Source organism: Canis lupus, chromosome 4, assembly GCF_048164855.1.
Source record: "Canis lupus baileyi chromosome 4, mCanLup2.hap1, whole genome shotgun sequence".
NCBI classification, from domain to species: domain Eukaryota; kingdom Metazoa; phylum Chordata; class Mammalia; order Carnivora; family Canidae; genus Canis; species Canis lupus.
The window spans coordinates 18,077,464-18,101,121 of record NC_132841.1 but is presented as its reverse complement, the minus strand read 5'-3'; the positions used below and the strand labels follow the sequence as shown (position 1 = coordinate 18,101,121).

Below are 23,658 nucleotides of genomic sequence, written 5' to 3'. Positions count from 1 at the left end.
TTGTCTACTGTAAAAATCAATGCTTTATTTTTGAGCTAATAAACATATTACTTATTGATATATTGCATTAAAATTATTAAGAGTGATATTAATCTAAAATGCGGGAATTCTCAATTTTCTGAGAAGCATGTCTTTCAACAGATTTGTGTTTAGAGTTTTAAACATAAACAATGAGAAGTATAATTTGAACAAGGATTTTCATCCCATTCTTAGACTCTAAAAACTTTTTGTTTTATGGAGCTTTCATATGGAGCATCTAGGAAATATTGTTTTGGGGCGGAATAGAATGAATAAGTGATATCACGTCTACCTTTGAAAATATTTTGCATATGGTTTCTGTACTTATAGTTCTATAATTTATATAAATGGTCCTTAAAGTATTTTATTTGTGTGCCAAATATCTCCAATAGTTTGTCTCAAGCAATTAGGGTGAAAAAGACAGTATTAGCTTTCCTACATTGATCTTGTTGCCTTATTATGACTCTAATGTTAGATGAAATATAAATTGTTACGACAATGTATAAAAGGGTGATCCAGCCTATTCTAGGTATCATTGAATACTTCCCTAAGAAAGTGATATTAATGTGAGATGTAAGTGGGGAAAAGGAGTCTCCCTGATGAAAAGAGAAGAGGTTATTTCCAGGCAGATGAAATGGCTTGTGAACAGGAATAGAGGTGAGAAAAAAATATGTGGCAAATTTAGAAACTAAAATATTTTAATTTCATTTTATAGCTGAGCCACATAATATAAAAGCAAAAAATAAAGTTGAGTATGCAGGATGAGACAAGACTAGCTACGACTTTGTAACTTGTAACAAAAACTTTAGAATGAAGATAAATTTTAAAGTCCAATGCAAACCCATCAGTATACTGTAAAACAAATAGATTTGTTTTTTGAGAGGTAATTTTTGCCTTATTGTAGAAAATGGACCAGAGAGGAAGGAAAATACAGAGATAGAGCCCAGAAACATCCTGCAGTTTTCCAAGTTAAAGAAGATAATGACCTGTTAATAGGATGGTGATGGTAGAGAAGGAAAGATAATCGAAGGATTGGACTGAGGGCTGTGGTGATTGACTAGATGTGACTGGTGAAGGAAAATGATGAGTCAAAGGTGATTTTTAGTTTTTGTTTAGGTGGTTGACTAGTTGATGATTCCTCAAGTGAGGTAAGGAATTTTAGATCTAAGATGATGAAATTTTAAGAATCATAATCGTAAGCAAATTAATGGTGATTATAGCCTGTGGATTCAGACTGAAGGGGAAAGATGAGGGCAGAGTTTAAGATCCAGATGATTAAGGAACATCTGGAGAAAACATCCCGCACAGGGAAATTCTACATCTTGCAAACTGAGAGGTAAATGGGTAAAACAGACTTGAAACTAGGAAGAAAGTTTTTAATAAGTATAAAGTACTTAGCAGTTTTGAATATTAAGAACTTATGAAAGGTAAAAACTAAAATTCCTACTAGAAGGAGAAGACTTCCATTTCTGGATAGAATGCAGTAGATTATGATAACCAGTGACTCCACCAACACCAACTAGAAAGCCAGATAAGAAACATTTAGAATTAAGCACAAAATATTTAACATGGCTGTATTTGGACCCCTGGAAGAAAAAGAAGAAAAAAGGAAACAAAAGCAATATTTGAGGAAATAATTGCCTAGAATTTCCTGTTACTGATCAAATTAACGGATCCAAAGCAGGATGTAAAAGAAAAAAATCTGACTAGATACATCATAGTCAAACCAATGATCAAAAAGAAGTCAGTTAATATTTTAAAGGCAACCAGAGAGAAAGACCTCCTTTCTTCAGAGGAGATTCATGAAAACTTATTAACTGCTTTCTCAAAAGAAATGATGGAATCTTGTAGAAGATGGAATGATCTCTTTAAGGGAAAGAAAACAGGTGCCAGTCCAGCATTCTATAACTAAGAATCATATACTTCAGAAGCTGAAATGAAGATCCTTTAAGAAAAAATAAAAATTGATAGGATTTCTCTCTATCAGGCCATTTGAAAAAGCAATACTGAAAGTACGTTTTTATATAGAAGGACATTTTTCTAAAATGGAAACATGGAAATGTAAGGGGAAAATTACATATTTGAGAATATAAAAAATATGGCAGTACAAAAAAATTACAATTACCCTATTGAGTTGAAAATCTATTTAGAAGGAGAATTCACTATGACTATATTGTAAAAATTGAAATGAGTAAATAGAATTTGGATTTTCTAAAGAAGAATGGTAAAAGTAATCTTTATATGTATATTTTTAAAGGATTTGTTTATTTATTTGAGAGAGAAAGCATGAGCAGGAGGAGGGGCAGAGGGTGAGAGTCTCAAGCAGACTTCCTGCTCAGTGCAGAGCCCAGGGCAGGAACTCAACCCCTTGATCCTGAGATCATGACCTGAGCCAAAATCAAGAGTTGGACACTTAACCAACTGAGCCACCCACATGCCCTAAAGTAATACTTTATATTAAATCTTAGTAAATCAAAGTATACTTTAATCTTTAGACTAACCAAAACAAAAATAGTTAAAAAAAATATATATATTATATAATGAAATATGTATATGTATATATTCATATATATATATATATATATATATATATATATATATATATATCTGAGGAGGTACTAGAGAAGGAAAATGGAAGATTATAAAATATGTCATTAGCCCAAAGGAAAGAGGATAAAGATATAGTACACAAATATGTCAAATAAAATATGAATAGTAAGATAGTTATAAACACAACCTGACTTTGTAATTATATTACATAATAGGTGAATGAAGGAATCAGTTAAGGAGTAAAATTTCCAAACTTAAATAAAGAAAATACCATAGAATACTTTAAAAAGAGACTTATATTAAATATAGGGAGGAATGCCTGAGGGGTTCAATTGGTTGAGTGCCTGAACTTTTGGTTTCTAGCTCAGGTCATAATCTTAGGGTCCTCAGATTGAGCCCCATGTCAGGCTTATGCCAGCAGGGAGTCTGCTTGAGATTTTTCTTCTTCCCTTTGTCCCTTCCCCCACTCAATGCTCTCACTCTTTCTCTCTCTCTCAAAACAAATGAATAGATCTTAAAAAAATATATAAGGGCAAATAAAAATAGAAAGTAAAAGATTGAAAAAGGTATGCTCTTCAAACACTAATCAAAAGATTGCTGATAAAGTAGAATTCAAGGCATAATTAGTGCACATGAAGAGCATTTCACAGTTACAAAGTGGTTTTCTAAGAAGACTCTAGCACTGTTATAAATCTCTATGAATTCAATACTCTAATGTAAAATGTATAACCTTTCAAAAATTTGACAGAATTGGACATTTGCTTCTTAGCCTATTGTAGTGACTGAACCTGGGCTTTCCTTGCTATCCTGAACAACCATAACATTGAATGAAATATATATTACAAGTATTTTTAAATACTGGACAATGAATGTTAGAGTCTTGCAAATCCTGAGAAAAGGCAAAAATTATTAAGTGTGAGCTTTAACTTCACCCAAAATTTCACCCAGAGATGTTGCAAGAAACAAGACCAAAATTCAAACAAAATCCCAAAAAAACTAAAAATCAATTGTAATTCTACATATTAGCAATAAAAAGTCAAAGAATTTCCAAAACAAATTTTATAGTAACATTGAAAGCAAAATGTGATGGGAAAAATTATCATCATATATGCAAGATGTTTAAACTGAAAATTATAAACTTTTGTTGGGAGAAACTAAACAGTAAAATGAAGACCTATACTATGTTTATAGATTAAGAGTCAATATTGTTACATCATCATTCTATCCAGAATGACCTACATATTAAACATAATTGCAATCTGTATTCCCACGGGCATTTTTGCTGATTCTATAAATCATAGAAATCCAAATGACCTGAAATAGTAAAATCAATTGTTAAAAAATGAGTTTATGTTGTATGCATTTTACTTTAAAATTTAATATAAGTTATGCCTGAATGTCTCAGTCAGTTGAATGATTGGCTGTTGGTTTCCACCCAGGACATGATCTCAGAGTCCTGAGATCAAGCCCCACATAAGACTCCATGCTCAGCATGGAGTCTACTTGTCACTCTCCCTCCTCCGCTGCTCTTTTCCTTACCCCCACATACAAGCACACAGTCTCTCCCTCTAAGAAAAGAATATAAAACCAAAGGATTCAAAATGGCATAGTATGGCAAAAAGATAAACATAGATATAGAAACAAATTGAAAGTCCCGATATAGGCTCATACATATATGCTCAAATTTAATTTTGACAGTGGTTTCAAACTAGCTTTAAAAAGGAAAGAAAAGCATTTTTACCAAATCGTGCTTGAAAACTGGATATCTACATGGGAAAAAAAAGTGCTATTTACCACTCCACAAACAAAAGTCAATACAAAGCTAGCCATAACCTTAAACATCTAAATCTAAAACTTAAAACATCTAGAAGAAAACATAAAAGAAAATTTTGGTAAGCTTGTTTGGTAGCCTAACATTTTTTGGAAGAAAAGAAAAATCACTAACCAAAAAAATAAAAATAAATTGATAAATTGGATTTCATCCAATAAAATAAAACTAAGAAATCTTCCCTTGCCAGAAAATTAAAAAATGAAAATAAAAATAAGCTCCTGTCCATGAGGTAGCTAAGAAATAAATGATAAAATATGGAAAACATTTGCTCTGAGGTAGAAGATGAATGAAGATACCTGGCAATACTTCTGCACTACGGTGATAATGTGAAAGAAAAAAAGACAAAATAAATAGAAGAAATACAATTGTTATTATTCATAGATGAAGTGTTTGTGTACCAGAAAATCCAAAGGAATCTAGAAAAATATTTAAATAATTAAGTGAATTTTTCATGGTCTCTAGATGCAGGTTAATATAAACATAGGAGAATATATTCAGCTTCATTAGTTATCAATGAAGTGCCAATTAAAATCTCAACTGTAATCCTGCCAAAATAGTTAAAGTGAAAAGTATGAGGAAAAAGTGTCGGTGAGTATATGTAGCAATTGTAACTATCATATATTACTTTTATATATGATAGCATAAATTATGGAAGTATAAATTTGCAGGAGCACTTCCACTTTTTATATGAAAATATCCAATAAAACTGAGCATGCATTTTTATTACTCTGCAATTGCACTTTCAGGTATGTATCCAACAAAATTTCATGTATTTGTTCACCAAAATACATGTAACAGAATATTCATAAATTGCTATTCATAACAGTGCTAAACTCCTTTAAAGTCCATCAACTGTAGAATGGATAAATAAATTATGATGTTTTTACATTGAGGATATTATATCAGAATGAGAATTACGTGATCTCATAAGTGAACTTTGATTAGAAGAAACCAGATGTATAAGGGTATATATTGAATTATTTAATATGCATGTTATATATCTAACATATATGTTATAGAAATAGTATGTAAATATTACATACAAGTATATTTACATATATGCTTATGTTATATAATATATTAATTATATACTATATCATGTATTTAATATATGTATCAATATTATATATGAGTATATTTACATATAATTTACATTGTAAACAATGTTTTGATTATGCATAATATAGTTTATATATTATACATATTTAATATGCATTATATTAATATACATTAGAAAAAAGAAAATATTTTTTAAAGGAAGACCATTTTTTAAAAATTATTTATTTATTTATGAGAGAGAGAGAGGAAGAGACACAGGCAGAGGGAAAAACAAGCTCCCTGAAGAGACCCCAATGCAGGACTCAATACTGGGACCCCAGGATAATGCCCTCAGCCAAAGGCAGACACTCAACCACTGAGCAATCCAGGCAATCCAAAAAGAAAAATTATTTTTGTGAAAATAAGAAATCACTTGAGAAATTATGAAAATAGGGTCAGGGAGTATAACAATTGTTTTTTCAAAATCTAGCTGTGTTTTGAGGTAGGATTTTATGAACATTTAAGCACTACAATGAAAATGTCAATAAAAAGGAATACCATAAAGATGTGGTAGTATAAAAGAATTACTAATTGTGCACAGTCCCCAAGAAGGCAGAGAGAAGTCAAATCTAGAGCACAGTTAGTAGTTGGTTATAGACAGAATAAGAGATAACTCTTTCATTTTAGTGGAAGTGGTTAAGGATAAAATTTAGATTCAGGCAGGTTCATTTTGCTGCTTCTATTTTTGTTTCTAATTTATTGTTGCTATTGTCTGTTTCCTTGCTTATTTGTTTTATATTTATTTCAGGTGAAATGTTCTGCAGAACAAATGAGAATATGAAGTGCTAGAGGTTTGATGAGAGTAGAAGTTTGAAATAATGCTTGGGTAGAATGAGTACAATAATTGTCTACAGACCCAACACAGCATTATCTGTAAGCTTCAGGCTGGTCTCCATCAATTTAACTAGAAACCCATTTTCCAAATGAGAAGATTCTCTAAAAGTAGGAGGGAGTCATCAATAGATCAGTGCTAGGAACATAGGCAGTTCTCTTCTACTAGGTGTTTGTAGCAGAAGAAAATGAACTAAGAAAGGTAGGTGTTGCTAATAGAAGGATTAAATGGTAGGAAGATAATCAAGAGAGAGTAAAGAGTAGGAATGTGAAAAGATTGATGGAAATGGAAGTCCTTGCATGAATTGGAACACTAATGCCATTTGGGTTTTTAGCTTCACAGAACCTACTTTCTCCTTGCTTTTGGTCATGCAAGAAATAAATGTAGGATCTAGGGCCAATCCTGTTACTTCCATGCTCTCAGTCCAGAGTTCTTACAGCGATCATCAAGGTGTCATGCTGAATACCAATAATAGATGTCTGTGGGGAGGGCAGACCTCGGAGCCCTGTCTGATGTTGGAGAGAAGAGAAAGCACAGGTTTTTAACATTGATGTTGAGACAGGCAAATGCCAAAACCTGCCCACTCCTACAACTTCTGCTTGGGAAAGTATGTACTAATTTTTCTGAATTTGTGTAACTAGTACCTGAACTGTAATGATTATGGAAAATTCAGTTCAGCATTTGCCTTTAAGTAAACATAGTTGAAGAGCAGCTAAGGATAGCTCATTGATATTACCAACCATGTTTTTATCACAGGCCATTTCAAATAGAATTAAAAGGCATTTGGAGTAGCCACCTGAATTGGTGTTATGTTTGTGATTATTTCCTTTTAAGATGATGCAGAATGTTTTGGGCTAGAGTATGTGCTTCAGAAAAAAATTAGCTTTGAAAATGCTTTTTGACGGGACAATATTACAAATGAATAAATGTCATAATTCATTTTATGTCTGGCTGTCTCAGTAGTGTTAAATTTCTTTAGTTGTTCCATGCATCGATTTTCCTCCCTTTTAACTTAAGTTATCTTTTTCTGTTGTCACGTTCCGATGGAGGGTTGGCAAAGGACAAATTTACTATGTGAATCCTATCAGTGGCCCTTCGGAATAACTCTTCATATTCAAAGTGGAGCCATCTTCTCAATTTAATTATAAGCTTGACAATTTCAATTTGGATATGTAACTCCATTTTGACTAGCCTTAACAAAGTCCCTAATTTGATTTTCCCATTAAGCCAGCCTGGCTGTTTAGCATTTTTGAATGCATTTGAAAAGAGAAAATGCTTTCAATACAGGTCTTTCTTCTAAAAATCTGTTCAGAAACAAAAGAATATGTCAAGCAAGTATTTGGATAAAATTAGCTCCTCAAGAGAGGTTCAGGATAGATAATAAAAACATATTGAATTAGATTATGGAAATTTGCTGACAAATATATATTTAAACACTTCGAGTGGTGTACAGCTACCACAGATCAATCTAGTGATGAAAATGACACCTATACAATATAAATATTGTAAAAATCTGTAATATTTTTAAGAAACATTTATGCTGTTATCTACCAAGACACATACATAATGCCCTTTCACATTACTTATGCTAAACTTATTCCTAATTAGATAATTTAACTGAGAACTTTAAAACTAAGTAATGATTAAATAGAACCTATAGGTTAGGGAACCAAATCCTGGTTTCTTTCTTTCTTCTTCTTTTTTTTTTATTATCATTTTTAAAAATCATGGTAAGTATACTCTTTAACTGTCATCCCCTATTTCCCACATCCTCTACCTGCCTCCCTTCTGTGAACCATGTCTATTTTCTATAGTTAAGAGTCTGTTTCTTAGTTTGTCTCTCTCTCTCTCTGTTTTTCCTTTGCTTGTTTTATTTCTTAAATTCCACATGAGTGAAATCATAGGGTATATTTCTTTCTCTGACTGACTTATTTCACTCAGCATTATACTCTCTAGCTCCACTCATGTTGTTGCAAATGGCAAGATTTCATTCTTTTTTATGGCTGAATAATATTTCATTATATATGCATATGTATGTGTATATATATGCATGTGTATATATGCATGTGTGTATATATATACACTATACACACACCACATCTTTATCCATTCATCTCTTGATGGACACTTGAGCTGTTTCCATATCTTGGCCATTATAAATAATGCTGCCATAAACATAGAGGTGCATGTATCCCTCTGAATTACTGTTTTTGTATTTTTGGGTAATGCGATTCCTGGATCATATGGTAGTTTTATTTTTTAAGTTTTTGAGGAAACTCCATACTGTTTTCCACAGTGGCTACATCAATTTGCATTCCCACCAACAATGCAAAAGAGTTCCTTTTGCTCCACATCCTTGCCAATATCTGCGGTTTCTTGTGTTTTTGATTTTAGCCATTCTGACACATGTAAGGTGATACCTCATTGTACTTTTGATTTCCCTATTGATGAGTGATGTTGAGCATCTTTTCATGTGTCTGTTGGCCATCTGCCTGTCCTCTTTGGAGAAATGTCTATTCATGTATTTTGACCATTTTTAAACTAGATTATTTGTTTTACAGGTGTTGAGCTGTATCAGTTCTTTCCCAATCCTAGTTTCTATTACAAACTAAGGCAAACAAATTAATTTAATTTTATTTGAGAATCAGAGAAAATTTGGTTTGTATTTACATTATGATATATTATATTTTATTTTATTTTAAGATTTTATTTATTCATGAGAGACACACACAGAGAGAGAGGCAGAGACATAGGTAGAGGGAGAAGCAGGCTCCATGCAGGGAGCCTGACATGGGACTTAATCCCAGGTCTCCAGGATCACACCCTGGGCTGAAGACAGCACTAAACCTCCACCCGAGATGCCTAATGACATATTTTAATAATTTAATAATGAAATGATATTATGCAATTCTATGTCAGAATCTATAATATGATTTATGTTCTTTTCTTTATCTTATTGAGATCCACATTTTAAAATTTAAAAATGTTTTGTTATAAATTAGTACTAATCTCAAAGTTTTTAAGCTGTTTGGAGTTTATAATGATGACTGAGTATTTATATTTACAATTTCAAAATAAAAAACGTCTTCTTAGAAAATAATGGAGTATAAAGATTATCAGACCACCATCCTGATAAAATACCTTGGCAAGTAAAATAACTTCATTTTTCTTAGTACCAGTATACATTATAAAAGTTCTATAATATTCCCCAAATCAGTTATTAGGTAGTCAATTTTTAAATTTTAGACATTTTATTAATGTTAGTGCAGATTCTTTAACTATTCATACCTTAAAGTAAACACACATCGAAAGTAACATATTACTGAAAGGCAGGGTGTATAATGGGTAAGAGCACCAGGTACTTGAAAGAGACTGCCTTGGCTCAGATTCTGGCTCTCCCATTTAACAACTGTGTGGCCTTAAGCAAGCTTACCAAGCCTTCCAGTTCCTTTGTTTCCTCATCTCTCTAAAATGGAGATAATAGTAGTACTTACCACATAGTGTTGCTGTGACTTAATGTGTGTCAACTACTTAGAACAGGGCCAACACACAGGAAGCACACAATAGATACATTAACGATTGTTATAAGCTGTTATTATAATTGCAGCCCAACTCCACACATTTGCCTTTCAAGTATTGTACTGTGCAGGTGCAAATCCACCAGGGGTCTTTAAGTTTAGGTAAACATTGAGACTCACAAGAATTTCATAGTCTACACTTGGCACCAGTTTACCCAGAAGGTTTTAAGAAAGGAAATATAACTCTTCAGGCAACGTCAGGATTTTTTCTCTGCAAGAGTCCCGATAGTGGTAGCTTGTATGGCAGTTTGCACAGGGTTTGGGAAGCTATGCTTTCCCCAGGTGACAGCCTAGATGCAAGGGGATGAGATCCATATCAACGGGAGTGAGGTTCCCTTCCTGAGCATCCTCCTATAAAACATATATCTGATAAAGTTCTTCTATCCAGTATTTGGGGAGTTAGAATAGTATAGTACAAGACATTCTGGTGTTCTGACGTATGTAAATGAGAAACTTAGAAAATTAAAAGAAGGAATAACTACCTTGTCTTTTTATTACTCTTGATTATCAACATCGCCATAGGATTTTGACAAGGGTTTGCCAGCAGGTGTTCCACTTGTAGTTGTGAAGGACTTACATCACAGGTATTGAACATGGGTTTTTATAAAAGGATCCAGATGTTCCGTTCTGTCACATGCACAAAAAGTTGACATTTAATGAGGAAAAATAAAGTATCTGTAACGCCATTGAATTGCTCCTTTCCCAGAGCAAAGCATTACAGACATATCTCTAACTAGGACCAAACCTTTTGTCTGAAAACACTCTTAGAATGGGACAAATCGGGGGGATCCTTAGGTGGCTCAGTGGTTTAGCACCTGCCTTTTGGCCCAGGGCATGATCTGGAGTCCCGGGATCGAGTCCCACATCGGGCTCCCTGCATGGAGCCTGCTTCTCTGCCTGTGTCTCTGCCTCTCTCTCTCGGTGTCTCTCATGAATAAATGAATAAAATATTTAAAAAAAAAAAGAATGGGACGAATTTGTACTGGCCTCTCCATTGAAATCACAGAATACATACTACAAAGCACAAGAGAAACCTAAAATAAAATCAACTAAGATTCCTATAAACTGATAATAATGAGTAGGATTCTATTGAGATAGTCATAATTTGGATTGTTTACAAAATACATCTTACAGTTAGGATAAGAGCTAATTTACTAAACATAATCTCTTTATATTTATTTAGATCTTTGAAAAAGATGGGGCATAACTTCCTTATTTATGTTTGAACATGGACAATATTGAGAAACTTATTGTAACATTAGTAGATCAATAAGCTCAGTTATTCTAAAACCACACCAAAGTTGTAAGAAAAGGGACAAATCACCAGCATGCAAAGGGACACTATCTTCCTATTTCCTGCGGTAGGAGAGCAGACTTCCAATTAATGAGAGACTTTTCATTTTAGGTAAAAATCCTCTTTTAAGGGTTATTTAAAACCTCATCTCCTATTATGGAAAGGGGGTATAGAAAGCTTGAATTCAAATATTTATATATAACCTTAGGAGGCTTGGGTTATAGAAGCCATTTTTGTTCTCAGTTGATACCTTGATCAAGAACATTTTATCTAGATCATAGAGGAATGTTATCAGATATTAGGGAAAAAAATCTCCTTCTATGGTAATTATTCAGGTTGCATCTGCCTGGAAGAATGTTCAGTTAATGAAAGTGATTCGTTATCATATGAGAATTTTTGGACCTGAGTTTTACAGCCTGATGGGTTTACTGTACTGGGCTTTTAAAGTATATTAATATTATTGTTTGCACAGGTGCATTTGTGAAATTCAGATTGAATTCTGAATTCAATAAGTTGAACACGGAGACCCCAAGTGATGCATTGCCCAACTCAGATTTGGCTTTGTTTTCACAAAGAAGGTTCTATTGAATACTTCCCTTGAAGGATTTTTCATCAAGGAACACTTACATTTTTTTGCAGACAGGAAATCATGCAGTTACTCTCTATTAATAGGCTTGAGCCACTGTTTGGACCTCAAGCAAAATCTCCTATTATTTGTTAGGCTCGTCTGTGCACCTTGCTTGTGTGGCCAGGTACTTGGCTAATAGCAGAGAGATGCATCTTAGCACACATAGCTCTTAGACTTCAAAGATTCTTATAGAATGCTTGAGAAATTTTCCTCATTAAATGTATTCTTGCAGCAATTGTCCTAATTTGTCTGCAAAACTAGTCTTCACACTCTCCTGGGGGAGGCAATTTATCCTATGGCTTTACTGAGTCACCCAGAGAAGTTTTACTACAGCCATTTAGAATTTTAAAATAAACAGTTTTGTCAGATGCCATCATAAGAGATCACAATGGCACAGACAGGACTTTGCTGATTCAATGAAGAAAGAAGACAAGCCAGTTTCCACATGTTAAAGCATGGATTGAACTTAAACATACTCTCTTGGCTATTGGTTTATATATAATACATGGAAAAATCAAAAGGAAATGAAATAAAATACAATCTATACATAACAAGATTACAAAATCAAAAGGAGGAGACATGCATGTAAAAGGAGAAGAGCCAAAGCCACTGGTGGCATCCTGAATGATAGCAGGTCTCTAGAATGTTCTTCCATGAAAGACTTTATGGTAGCACAGAGCCCTTGGAGTAAACCAAATATTTTCATGTTTGAGAGTGAGAACTCCCAAGGATCCTCAATACTATTCATGTTAATTCATCATTTAGAAACACTTTCTTCTCCCTATGATGAGATTGGAAACTCCTTTCAGAATCTAATTGGCTCCCAGAGGTTTTAATAAAAATTGCTAATTATTAAAGGACCGATTTTAGTCTATAATCCGTCCACAGAGGAGCATTAATAATGAAGTGTGTTATCCTATCCTAAAGTCTAGTGTTTTTTCTTTAAAGTTACGTACAAATTCAGAAGCTCTAAGTGTCCTCTGAAATACATGTGAGTGCTTCATGAAAGACTGTTTAATGTTTGCAAAGCACTTGTCATTCCTGCCACATGTACAAATTCTACATTTCTGGCTTCAATAAGTAAAACGACTTAAAGATATGTAGTTGCCAAGTACTACTGCCTTTCAATTTACATATTTTTTGGTGTTACCTTTTCAAGGATTTCAGGCTTGGCATATAATGGAGCTAATTAAATTTTCTTCCTAGGAAGCAGCCAGCTAGCCCACTGCCCCAGGCACATAACCTCAGCTTACTACTTTCCTTCACTCATTTATTCTGTATGTGAGATGAGACTCCTTGAGCTGCAAAGGTAGAGTACTCAGGCCACGCAGCTGCTGATGGATTTTAGCAAGCACAGAGCCAGTGTTTGAGTCTCAGCCCTGACAGCACACATCACAGAGAGATGACAGTGGAGGCACATCTTCCTGTAGGAGTTGGCTGGGGATGACAATCTGCCAAACTAAAATAATGGAAGAAGCATTAGTTGTATAAAAATGAACCAGCTCGGCTTAGCTCTAAGGTGTTTTGCGAAATTCTATGGATATCACTCCATTTCCCCCGAGATTATTTTGTCAGAAGACAAAACGATTAAAAACAAAATCATGTGAGAAAAAGTTTGGTTTAGTATTAGTATTTTCATCTCTTTATAATGAGACAATTTTGTCAATTTTCATAAGAAACAAAGGAAATGTATTTAAAAACAATCAGCTATTTGGTAATCACTACACTAGGTTCCTTGACACATATTTATATTATCTAACTTTAATAAGCGTTTATTTTCTATTAAATATCTGAGGAAACTAGGATGAAAATGGCTAAATGATTTGCCCAAGTTCTGAGGCAGACATAGAATTTAAAACCAACTTTCTTTGACTGAAAAGACTTGGCTCTATCTATTTTAATACACTGCATGATCAGTTTAAAAGTTCTGTGTTTAAAAAAAAAAGAGAGAGAGACACTTTTAGGTAGAATTATGAAAGTGAATGGTATATATGCATGTGTACACCTATATGTGTGTATAATATTTATGTGAAACTATAAATTCCCTGAAAGGAAGAGTTTTCAGTTGCTGTTTTTATAAAGTTACTTACATATACTATAGCTTTTATTGTGGATAGTCATCTTTTTTTTAAGATTTTATATATTTATTCATGAGGGACACACAGAAAGAGGCACAGACACAGGCAGAGTGAAAAGCAGGCTCCGTGCAGGGAGCCCAATGTGGGTCTCGATCCCAGGACTCCAGGATCACACCCTGGGCTAAAGGCGACGCTAAACCGCTGAGCCACCCGGGGAAGCCCGGATAGTCATCTGTTATAGAAAGGGCTCAGAATTACCCCTGGAAATAGGGAAATTCATTACGAAGAAAGCAGTGACCATCTGGACCTGGACCTTACAATATTACATAGAAGTTATAAAATCTCTTTCACTGAAAACCAAGAGGTGGAAATTAATCTCTTTAAGATATCTCAGAAAATAGGATAGGAATGTGTTTATGCATCAGATAAAGAGATAAATGATAAATTCAAGTGGATAGATGAATGTAGATATTTACATAGATACACAAAATGCGGATTAATTCATTTCTGGGGGTAAAATGAAGTGGAACATTTCAGTTTCTGTAACATTAAATCTTTTTATATTTCTGATTGCATTCATGAATAATAGCTCTTTTTTTCCTCCTACAGTTGGATAGCGTCACCTCCCTGATTCAAGCAGCCAAAAATTTAATGAATGCTGTGGTGCAAACAGTGAAAATGTCTTACATTGCCTCAACCAAGATCATCCGAATTCAGAGTCCTGCTGGGCCCCGGCACCCAGTTGTGATGTGGAGAATGAAGGCTCCTGCAAAAAAACCCTTGATTAAAAGAGAGAAGCCAGAGGAAACTTGTGCAGCTGTCAGACGAGGCTCAGCAAAGAAAAAAATCCACCCAGTGCAAGTTATGAGTGAATTTAGAGGAAGACATGTCTACTGAAACCACTCTTCTCCTCTAGTGCCTATATTACAAAGTCCGGACTAAACACAGTGTTTTAATTTTGCACTTAATTCATTTGTAAGTTCACTAACTTTTTAGAATTTAACCCACAAATAATGTAAAACATTGGAGGCAACATATATTTGGGATCATGTCGTTGTCATCTGTGTATGACCAGTACCTAATAAGTACTCAGTACATGCTTGCTGAATGAGTGAACCTTTTAGGGGTCATCCAGTCTTTCCTGTCACAGATGATATCTTACATTTATTACCAAATGAACACTGGAGACTCAAGTGAGTCCTGTTCATCTGTAATAGCTTAAGTATACTCACCTTACCATTTTGGATTAAAATACTGACATGAGCTCTTGACTTAGTTTTCAATGAAAGCAAAAGACTTCATAAAATATTTCCCCCTTAATCTCTCTATACTTTTTAGTCCTACCTAACCTAACAGACGTATGTGATTCTCTTGATATCTAGCGTTTGAATTTTTTTTCAATCTCTAGATATTTGTATCTATTGTCAATTGATTAGGCTAACACCACAAACTAACCAAGCTCAGTGGTCAAATTCAGCCTTGATTATTAATGAAGCATTTTTGTAACATTATAAATAATACAGTGAGTTTTGATGCCACAAATGCACCTTTAGGCTTCCATAGTGTTCAGCAGTTCTGTACATTGTTAGATTTAAATGGTTCACCAGAATACATATGGAAGAGAAGTTATGAGTCATTGGGGGAAATGGGATACCTAACTATATGCCTGGGTGAGTTATGATTACAAAAATAGGAGTTCTGCATGACTCTAAAAATAGATATGTATTAGCTTGCAATTGTAATTAAATGGAAAAGGCTAGTTTGAAAAACATTTTGCTGTTGAGTAAAATACAACTGCATGAAATGTATCAGTGAACTAGGAACTAGAGTTAATGGCAATGAAACTGGAGTGATTTTAACAACATTATTTAAAATAAAAGTCGTTGAGGTAATTTTATAACTCCAGTCACCACACTCATCTTTAGTTAAGTTGCTGAAGGACTTCATAATAGTCTTAGTGTCTAGTGCATTGCCTCTCCCCTGCTCTCTCTGTCTCTGTCTTTGTCCCTGCCCCACATCTCCTTCTTTGGAGGAGTTGTTTCATTTTTTCTCACACACAGAGTTACCATTCACAAGTTTGCAAACATGCATTCCCTATTCTACTTAATCAAAATTATGCTATTACTGTAACTTGACTCTGTACAACATTGCCATTAATGAGTTGTTTCAACAACTATGTCATCTTGTTTGATGAAGTAAAATCCAAACACGCAACATCAGTTGATTCCAGGAAGAGCAGTTTGGGTAAAAAAATGTGTGAAACATAAGAATGCATAAAGTTGAGAGTATGATATGTATGGTACCTTGAGCTAAACAGTGTGGGGAAAAGATTTGTTTAATAGATCATTATCAATTATGTGGAAAGTGCTAACTTTCTATTGTTATGAATTATTGTATTCTTCCAAATGCTGAGCTGCCTTGGCTCAGCATATAAACTACCTAGGAGGTGAAGCCATAGGTCCTCCCTGCCTTGCACTCTACACTGGCCTACAATAATTATCTAGGACAGAGTCTCCTCTCTAAAAGAAAAAGTAGCGTAGAAAGGAATTAGAGAATCCAGATTTTTCTATTTTCCAGAACTATTTAGATAATAAAAAGCAAAAAAGGGAGTTCCTTTCATTGAAATGCTACTATCATTTTCTTCCAAGAGTAGATATTACAAGACTGACATCTATAATCTACTTTTCTCAGATAGAAGTGTGAATTTATAATGTAGTTGAGAAAACAATTTTTTTTTAAAAATCACAAAACTACTAGTTGTATATCTTAGTTCCTAAAGCCACAAGTCAAGAATCCTAAGTATCATTTAGGAAACTAATGTCTGTTTGATTCTACGTCAGCTTTCCACAAGTTGGAGTTTAGAATGCAGGATTCATGCCAAAAGAACAAATACCTTGAAATCATATCACTACCAAATAACCTCTATAGCTTAAAAAATGACACTTTACCCAAAATGAGGTATGAACAAGGCCTCTTCTTCAAGTAGGTAGATTTCCAGCTTAGCTCAAAGCAAGTAACTGTAATTAAACAAAATAATTAAAAACATGACTTGGAGAATGTCCCAGAAGCGAAGTCCACTGTAGTAATTATCAAAGGTGCAATAAGACATATAGAGCTGAGAATGATATCTGTCTACTTAAGTAAAATTTCCACAGTGGGCCATTTTGAAGCTTAGTTAGATTCAAACCCACTAATAAGTGCTTATACACAAGAAAAACTAGCAGCAAATATATTAAATGTTTGTGCTAGAAAGCATAGTTAGATGAACCTTATAGGAAATATGAATGTACTATATATAGTTATATTTAAGTGCTTCTTCTGTGGGGGAATGGTGGACATTCATTAATGAGAGTGACAGGTTGGTGGCCCATCCATGAACCTTTTGAAACCATATCACAGATTGGTGTTTCTTCTGATGATACATTTGCTTTCACCTGCTAATCAAAACTCACTTTTTTTTAAGTGAAATAAATGTATGCTAACTTTTGTAGAAAAAAAAAAAAAAAAACCTTGAGAGAGAGAGGAGAGGATTTATATGATCTACAAGGATAGCTCCACTCTACTTAGTCAAACAGCAGACTGGAATCAGACTGATAACTTAAATAAAAGGGAGATACTTATATTTCTCATTCTTCTTGTTTGAGAAAAAACTTCCAGTTTTTTTTAATTAAAATTATCTTTAGTAGATTATTATTTCACTGATATTTTTTATCACAACTGGAAATAATTGGATTAAAATATTTCTTTCCAATGGCGATTCTAGGTACAATTCAATGAATGAGTCAGGAAAAGATTTCAAACCCCAAACTTCTAAGATAATTTTTTAATGATCCTGTTTCTGTTTCTCTTAAGACATGAATGAAAATAATGAATATTAGAAAATATAATATTCTTATTTATTCTCTCTGTTTTTTGCAAAACTCTTAATTTATCAATATCTGTATAACATATGTTCTCCATCACATGCCTTCTGTGTAAGGGTTAAGGACTCCACAGTCACGCAGAAAGGCTCACTTTTTCAATATGGCATTCTGGCTCACCAGCTTCAAAGGAGGTCAGTTTTCAAGTCATAATACAGCAAGATAAAATTATGAATATGTAGATAAAAGCCCAATTTGAGCCTCAAACTTAATAATTTGTGTTCCTCGTATTTTATAATGAGTGGCTGAAAAGCCTAATGTCTCACACCAGAGAAAATACTTTCAGTGGCTTTCTATACCTTTCTACACCTCAAGGTGGTCTTTTCATCATCCATCCCTGGGCTAAGGACCCTCATATTAACTGCTGACAGTTCTCTCCCAGATTGATGCAGTCAGGGTTGCTCATCCCAATTATGCCCAGTTCATGTCCTTTCCTCTTGGTCCATGCACCAAAAATACCTTTCTCTCATCTCTCATCTCTGTAAGTATCTATCCCACATAGAAATTGATTAATATATTCTATAGCATTAAAATTATAAATTTGAATTCCCAGCAGCATTAGTTCTTGCTTTATTTTTTTTTTGGGGGGGTGTTTTATTCTATTCCAGAAAATATTCTTACTTTTTTGGTATCAAGTGCACACTTCCTGACAGGGATTGAGGTTCCCATGGATACAGATTTCAGTATAGTGGCAAGATGAGTGGGATGAGATCTGAGACTTTTCCTGGTGATATTTACCATTCTCCAGTGAATTCATTGCAGAATTGCTATCCTGTTGCAGGATCATCATAGGTAATTCTCTAGGTCAGCAAAGTAGACATCAGAATATCAAGCTGAATGAAATCTGTACTTTGTTTTGTCAGCCAGTCTTTTGCCAAGACAGCCTGTCTATTGCATATTTAGGAATCAAATAGTCATTTTTCTGTTTGGATAGTCAGAAATATTTGTTTGACTTGATCAGAAGGTTTAGGGTCACCTAGTTAAAAGATTATAACTTGCATATAATTTCAAAAATTCTTTTTAAGTAAACTAGGAAAATTTCTGCAAACTGAGAAATTTATATTTCTATATCATTTTCATTTGTATATCACATATCAGGAAATAACACTTAGATGAAAACTCTATACCATTTTTGTCATAACTCTTTCCATGTTGTTACGATATCTTTAGTATTAATATTTTGCATGCTACTACCAAATAAAAAAGCCAGGCTTAATGACAGAAGCATCTACATATAAAGTAAAGTTTTCACTTTAGCCTATTGGGTCTACTAGGAAAGAAAATGTGGACTTTATTAAAACCAGGTATATGTAACTACAGATGTTTTAATCAAGATTGTAACACTATCCTAGATATCTACAAGAAAGAAAAGAAGAGGATTAAAATTTTAAACAGTTTATTTGCCATTTTAAACTAATTCACATGAACAAGAAATTTTTCTTTTAAATCAAATAAACAGTAGTTTACGACAGTCATCATTTTACATGTGAGTTTCCCCCCCTACCAGCATAGATAGGATCTATTCCTAAACACTTCAAAAGAAGAAAATTAATACCATTTGAGAGAACCATTTTGAAATGGAACCCAGCCTTACCAGGACCCTGTCTATGGCAATGGTTGTTTCTAGAGTTGGCATTTATGTAGATCCCAGGATGAGATGTTTCATGGCTGCAGGCTGGCTTGTGGCATCCAAAAGTCCCCATTGGTTTTTTGGGAACGAATCACAAGGACTGCCTTTCAAAATGAGTTTGACAAGTTGGAGAGAAAAAGCAGTATATACAGAGCAGTTCTAAAGGGATGTAAGGAAGAAAGTGACAGAGGCAGGAGAATGAATAAGAAAAGTAGTTGCAGAAGCAGATAACTTATAGCCAAAAGGAGGAAAGGTTTTTGGTTCTATGAAGATTGGGCAGTCTCCTCCTGAGGAATATTTTAAGGATAGAAAATGGTACTTGTCTTTGGTGGTTTGGGTAAAGTCATGTAAGTGGCAGGAGGATGAACTATATAATTTTGGGGATGATTTAGTGATATTGTTTGCAAGATAAGAAAGGGAAATTCTAGGCTGCTGATGGGTGATATTCTTCCCAATATCAGAGCTCCTCAGGATAATCACACATCAATGATTTTAATAAATATTTGTTGAGCAACTATGACCTTCCAGACACTGTTCTAGGTTCTTAGAATACACCAGGTAACAAAACAAACAGTGGTCTTTACCCCATGAGCCAACTCTGTGTTAAATACTATTACCTTGTTTATTCTCTTACTAATCCTATAGGATAAACATTGTTAACTCCATCTCACATATAAGGACACTGATGTTTAAGCAGGATAAGAATCTTGTTTGAATATTTATTTGCTTTAGAATTTCTTTTGTTGCAATCTAGAATCTGAACTTTGGTCATTATACCAACCAGACTTCTTGAAAAAAGAGATTGGGTTTTTTCAGTTTAAAATGAAATAATGAAATACACATTTCAAATGCCGCCTACTTCTTATGTAAGAGCAAATAGATGGAAAGTTTAAAAAATATGTTATCTATCTGTAACTACATCATTTAAAGTAGATAAAAGGCGGTCACATAAGTAATTAGGTGAATATTCTCACCTCTAATAATCTGAATTAGAGTATCAGAAGTATGATGAATGAATATTTCAATTATATGTGATCTGAAATAGGATGAAAACCCTTGGCAAATTACTTTTACTATGATAGAGGAGACTTCTATGCAAATGCCTGTTTCAATCCATCTTCAGCATTGATTGTTGAAAAACATATGTTGGTACCATTTCTTTCCTATTTCATTGCTAATGTGTGCTTGTGTGTTTAAAGTTATGGATCCAAGGGGGATCATTGGCCAAGGACTATTGAAATAAGATAGGGGTTCTTTGTATTCTAAAATGACCAAACTGTAGCAAATGTATGTTTCCTGTTTTATGGAAGTCATAAATGTATATTGTGTGTATGTGCCTGGCCTGCAGGTAAATGTAGTTCTTTAACTCTATGTGGTCCTGCTTCCTATAGCCAACTGAAGGCTTGACTCTTCTTGTCCATGTTACTATTGGGACTTAAATGACTTTCTGATCTTTCTTAAAGTGGAGCCACAGGTCTTTTTTTCAAACTGAGAATGTGTTTATTTGGGGTCTTTGCTATTGGATACCTGACTCTCATGATGGTTCCTATACCCATCTGTAAGAAAAAGAAGCTCTCAGGAAGGAATTTCTATTTGAAAAAAATGCTCAGATTTCTAACGATCATCTCTAACTTTCTCTTCAATGGAGAACATTTACAAAAGCCACTCAAAGGGTAGTAGCAGAGCAGTCTCCATGTTTTCCTTTCACATGGGATATTTTCTACTTCTAAAGTTTTCTTTCCTTTGCATTTTCAAGAAGAATGTTTATGTTTAATTCTTTTTTTTTTATCTTGAAGGTTATGTAGAATCTCTTGAAACATTTTGAAGTCCCCTTTCAAAAATTACATCAATAGTTCTAAGACCATAGGTAACTTTTCTTGCAATTCAGACAGCCATGTTTTACACAGTGCCAAACCAACCCTCAGCAGTCCCTTTGGTCAGTTTGTCATCTTTGTGAATTATCTGAATCTCTCTGTGGTAGTCACCAAGAGTCTAGCTTAGACAGGCAGATTTTCTTAACCTAGGCTTCTAACATCAAGTTTGGACTGGGGTGTTTGTTAATAAAGCAAAGGGAGCAAGTCTGAGATGTTAGTCCATGCTCTCTTAAACAGAACTTTCCTTCTTCCTGAGGATTTAAACATAAAATTGATTTTAAAAATACTGATATAGTGTTCCATTGCTTGTCAAATCTTTTGCCATTATAACTCTGTGTTTTTCTGTGTTGATATTCATTGTGTCCATGGGGATATAAATATGAGAATTTCATCAACTGTCTTGCAAGGTTAAGCTGTGCTTCTTACTAGTTTTGAAATTTTTCCTTGTATAGTACAATCCCTCCGAAGATAATTACATTGGACCTAAATGACAGCATAATGGTTTTTCTTCCATATCTGTTACTAACAATTCCCTGAAAACAGAGCTAGACAAATGCTATGCCCAATTTATTTTTTTAAAGATTTTATTTATTTATTCATGAGAGACACAGAGAGAGACAGAGGCAGAGGGAGAAGCAAGCTCCTAAAGGGCAGCCAAATGTGGGACTCGATCCCAGGACTGGACCATGCCCTGAGCCAAAAGCAGATGCTCAACCACTGAGCCACCCAATCTATGGCCAATTTAATACCTAACAGTTGAGACTTAAAATTTTCTTCAGGAAGCTGGTAATTAAATATGAATTAAAACTTCATGAAAGACTTCCAGGTGCCCCTGCCTTCATTTTGATTATATTTTAGTTGGATGGTGACTTGGGAAAGAAAAATCTCTTACTTTACCTTATACTTTCACAAGCAACAGCTTTGACAATTTAAATTTGGTGACATTTCTGAAGGTAGCGTGCACGTTATAATTAAAGATGAAGGGCAGAGTTAGATGAAGATAGTCTGAAGTGAAATAAAAGTAAGCAATAATAATAATCATGCTTATTGTAGCAATATCTTGAAAGCTTAAGTTTAGTGGCATTTGAGATGTTTCAAACCATCCAGCTTATACATCTTACCCTGCTGTTCAGAAGGCAGTGAGGTTGAGTGAACCACTCACTATAGTAATGGCCAATTTGAAGCAGTATTATGGTTTGGATATAAAGAAACTTCGGCAAAAGCACTTGTGGATCTTTCAGATCCATATTTATCCTTAAAGTCAGTTTCACCAATCAATAAAAATGAATTATTTATCCAAGAATAGATAAAGCTCTTTAATGTCCTCATGACATCGACATAGAAGCCCAAATACTCCTTGTTTGAGATTCTGCATGCTTTTTGTGCTTTACTGAATCAATGAAATTTTTCTTTCTTTTGCTCTCAATTGAATAATTTCACACACATAACCTTGGGTTTGTTTTGAAGTTATGTAGAATTATTTGAAATGGTATTTTAATTTCAACTCATGTCACTGTATAGTTTATTAGTAATTTGCTCAACTGATAATTAAGTCATGTTTGTTAAAGCAATAAAAATTCATTATGCATTTGGCATTCATCTTTGTTGGTATGTGTCTTAGCTGGGGCAAAAAAATGGTAAATGAATTGCTGAGTCATCTAATCATGTGCTTCTAGGTATCACCCTATTCCCCTCTTCCTTCGTTACACATGTTACAGTTTGAGTCAGGAGGGGGGACGTGTTACTTTTACAAACTATTTCATATACACAAGTAATATGCACCATATCTGATATAATTAAGTTTTTGGTTTAAATGAGCATTTGTTTTGCTCAACATGGACCTTTGACTTTTGACCTTAGTCATGTATATGTAATAGAAGAATTGTTCTCTAGCTTAGAATTTTATAGAAACAGCCAATATTTTTTTTCTGAGGCTGCTTGAATGCATACTCCATAGCCAACATAGAATATGACACAGGTGATAATCCATGTTTAGTTTGAATCCTACAGAGATAGTCTCTGGATACTCTTCCAGGACTTACACACTATTGTTACCTGCTCTGAGACATCACTTCCTCCCTTCATGGCCCTAGTACTTCTGAACACTTATTGCTAAGTCTCAGTCTGTTTCTTTACTTTCTCCAAATGCAGTCTGCAAGTGTAGAGTCTTTATCACTTAGTTTCCCTCATTCAGTTGTGCCAGACACTGGCTGCCTCTTGGTTAATGAAAATGCCAGCATGAAGTTGCCTTTCTGGGTCAGTCCCTCCTGGGCCACAGGAGCTGATATTTGCTCTGACAGCAGCATTCTCTCCACCTTGATCTGTTT

The 23,658-nt window shown here is 34.1% G+C and overlaps 1 protein-coding gene across 4 annotated transcripts in view; it reads left to right on the top strand.

The window, feature by feature from the left end:
- CTNNA3 (catenin alpha 3) overlaps positions 1 to 22,930 on the top strand; it is a 1,664,912-nt gene extending 1,641,982 nt beyond the window's left edge. For all 4 annotated transcript variants that reach the window (XM_072823257.1, XM_072823258.1, XM_072823262.1 and 1 more), the window contains one exon: positions 14,517 to 22,930. In XM_072823257.1, the coding sequence (XP_072679358.1) occupies positions 14,517 to 14,804 (288 nt within the window). In that variant the 3' untranslated portion in view covers positions 14,805 to 22,930. The remainder of the gene's footprint in view (positions 1 to 14,516) is intronic.
- The last annotated feature ends 728 nt before the right edge of the window (positions 22,931 to 23,658 follow it).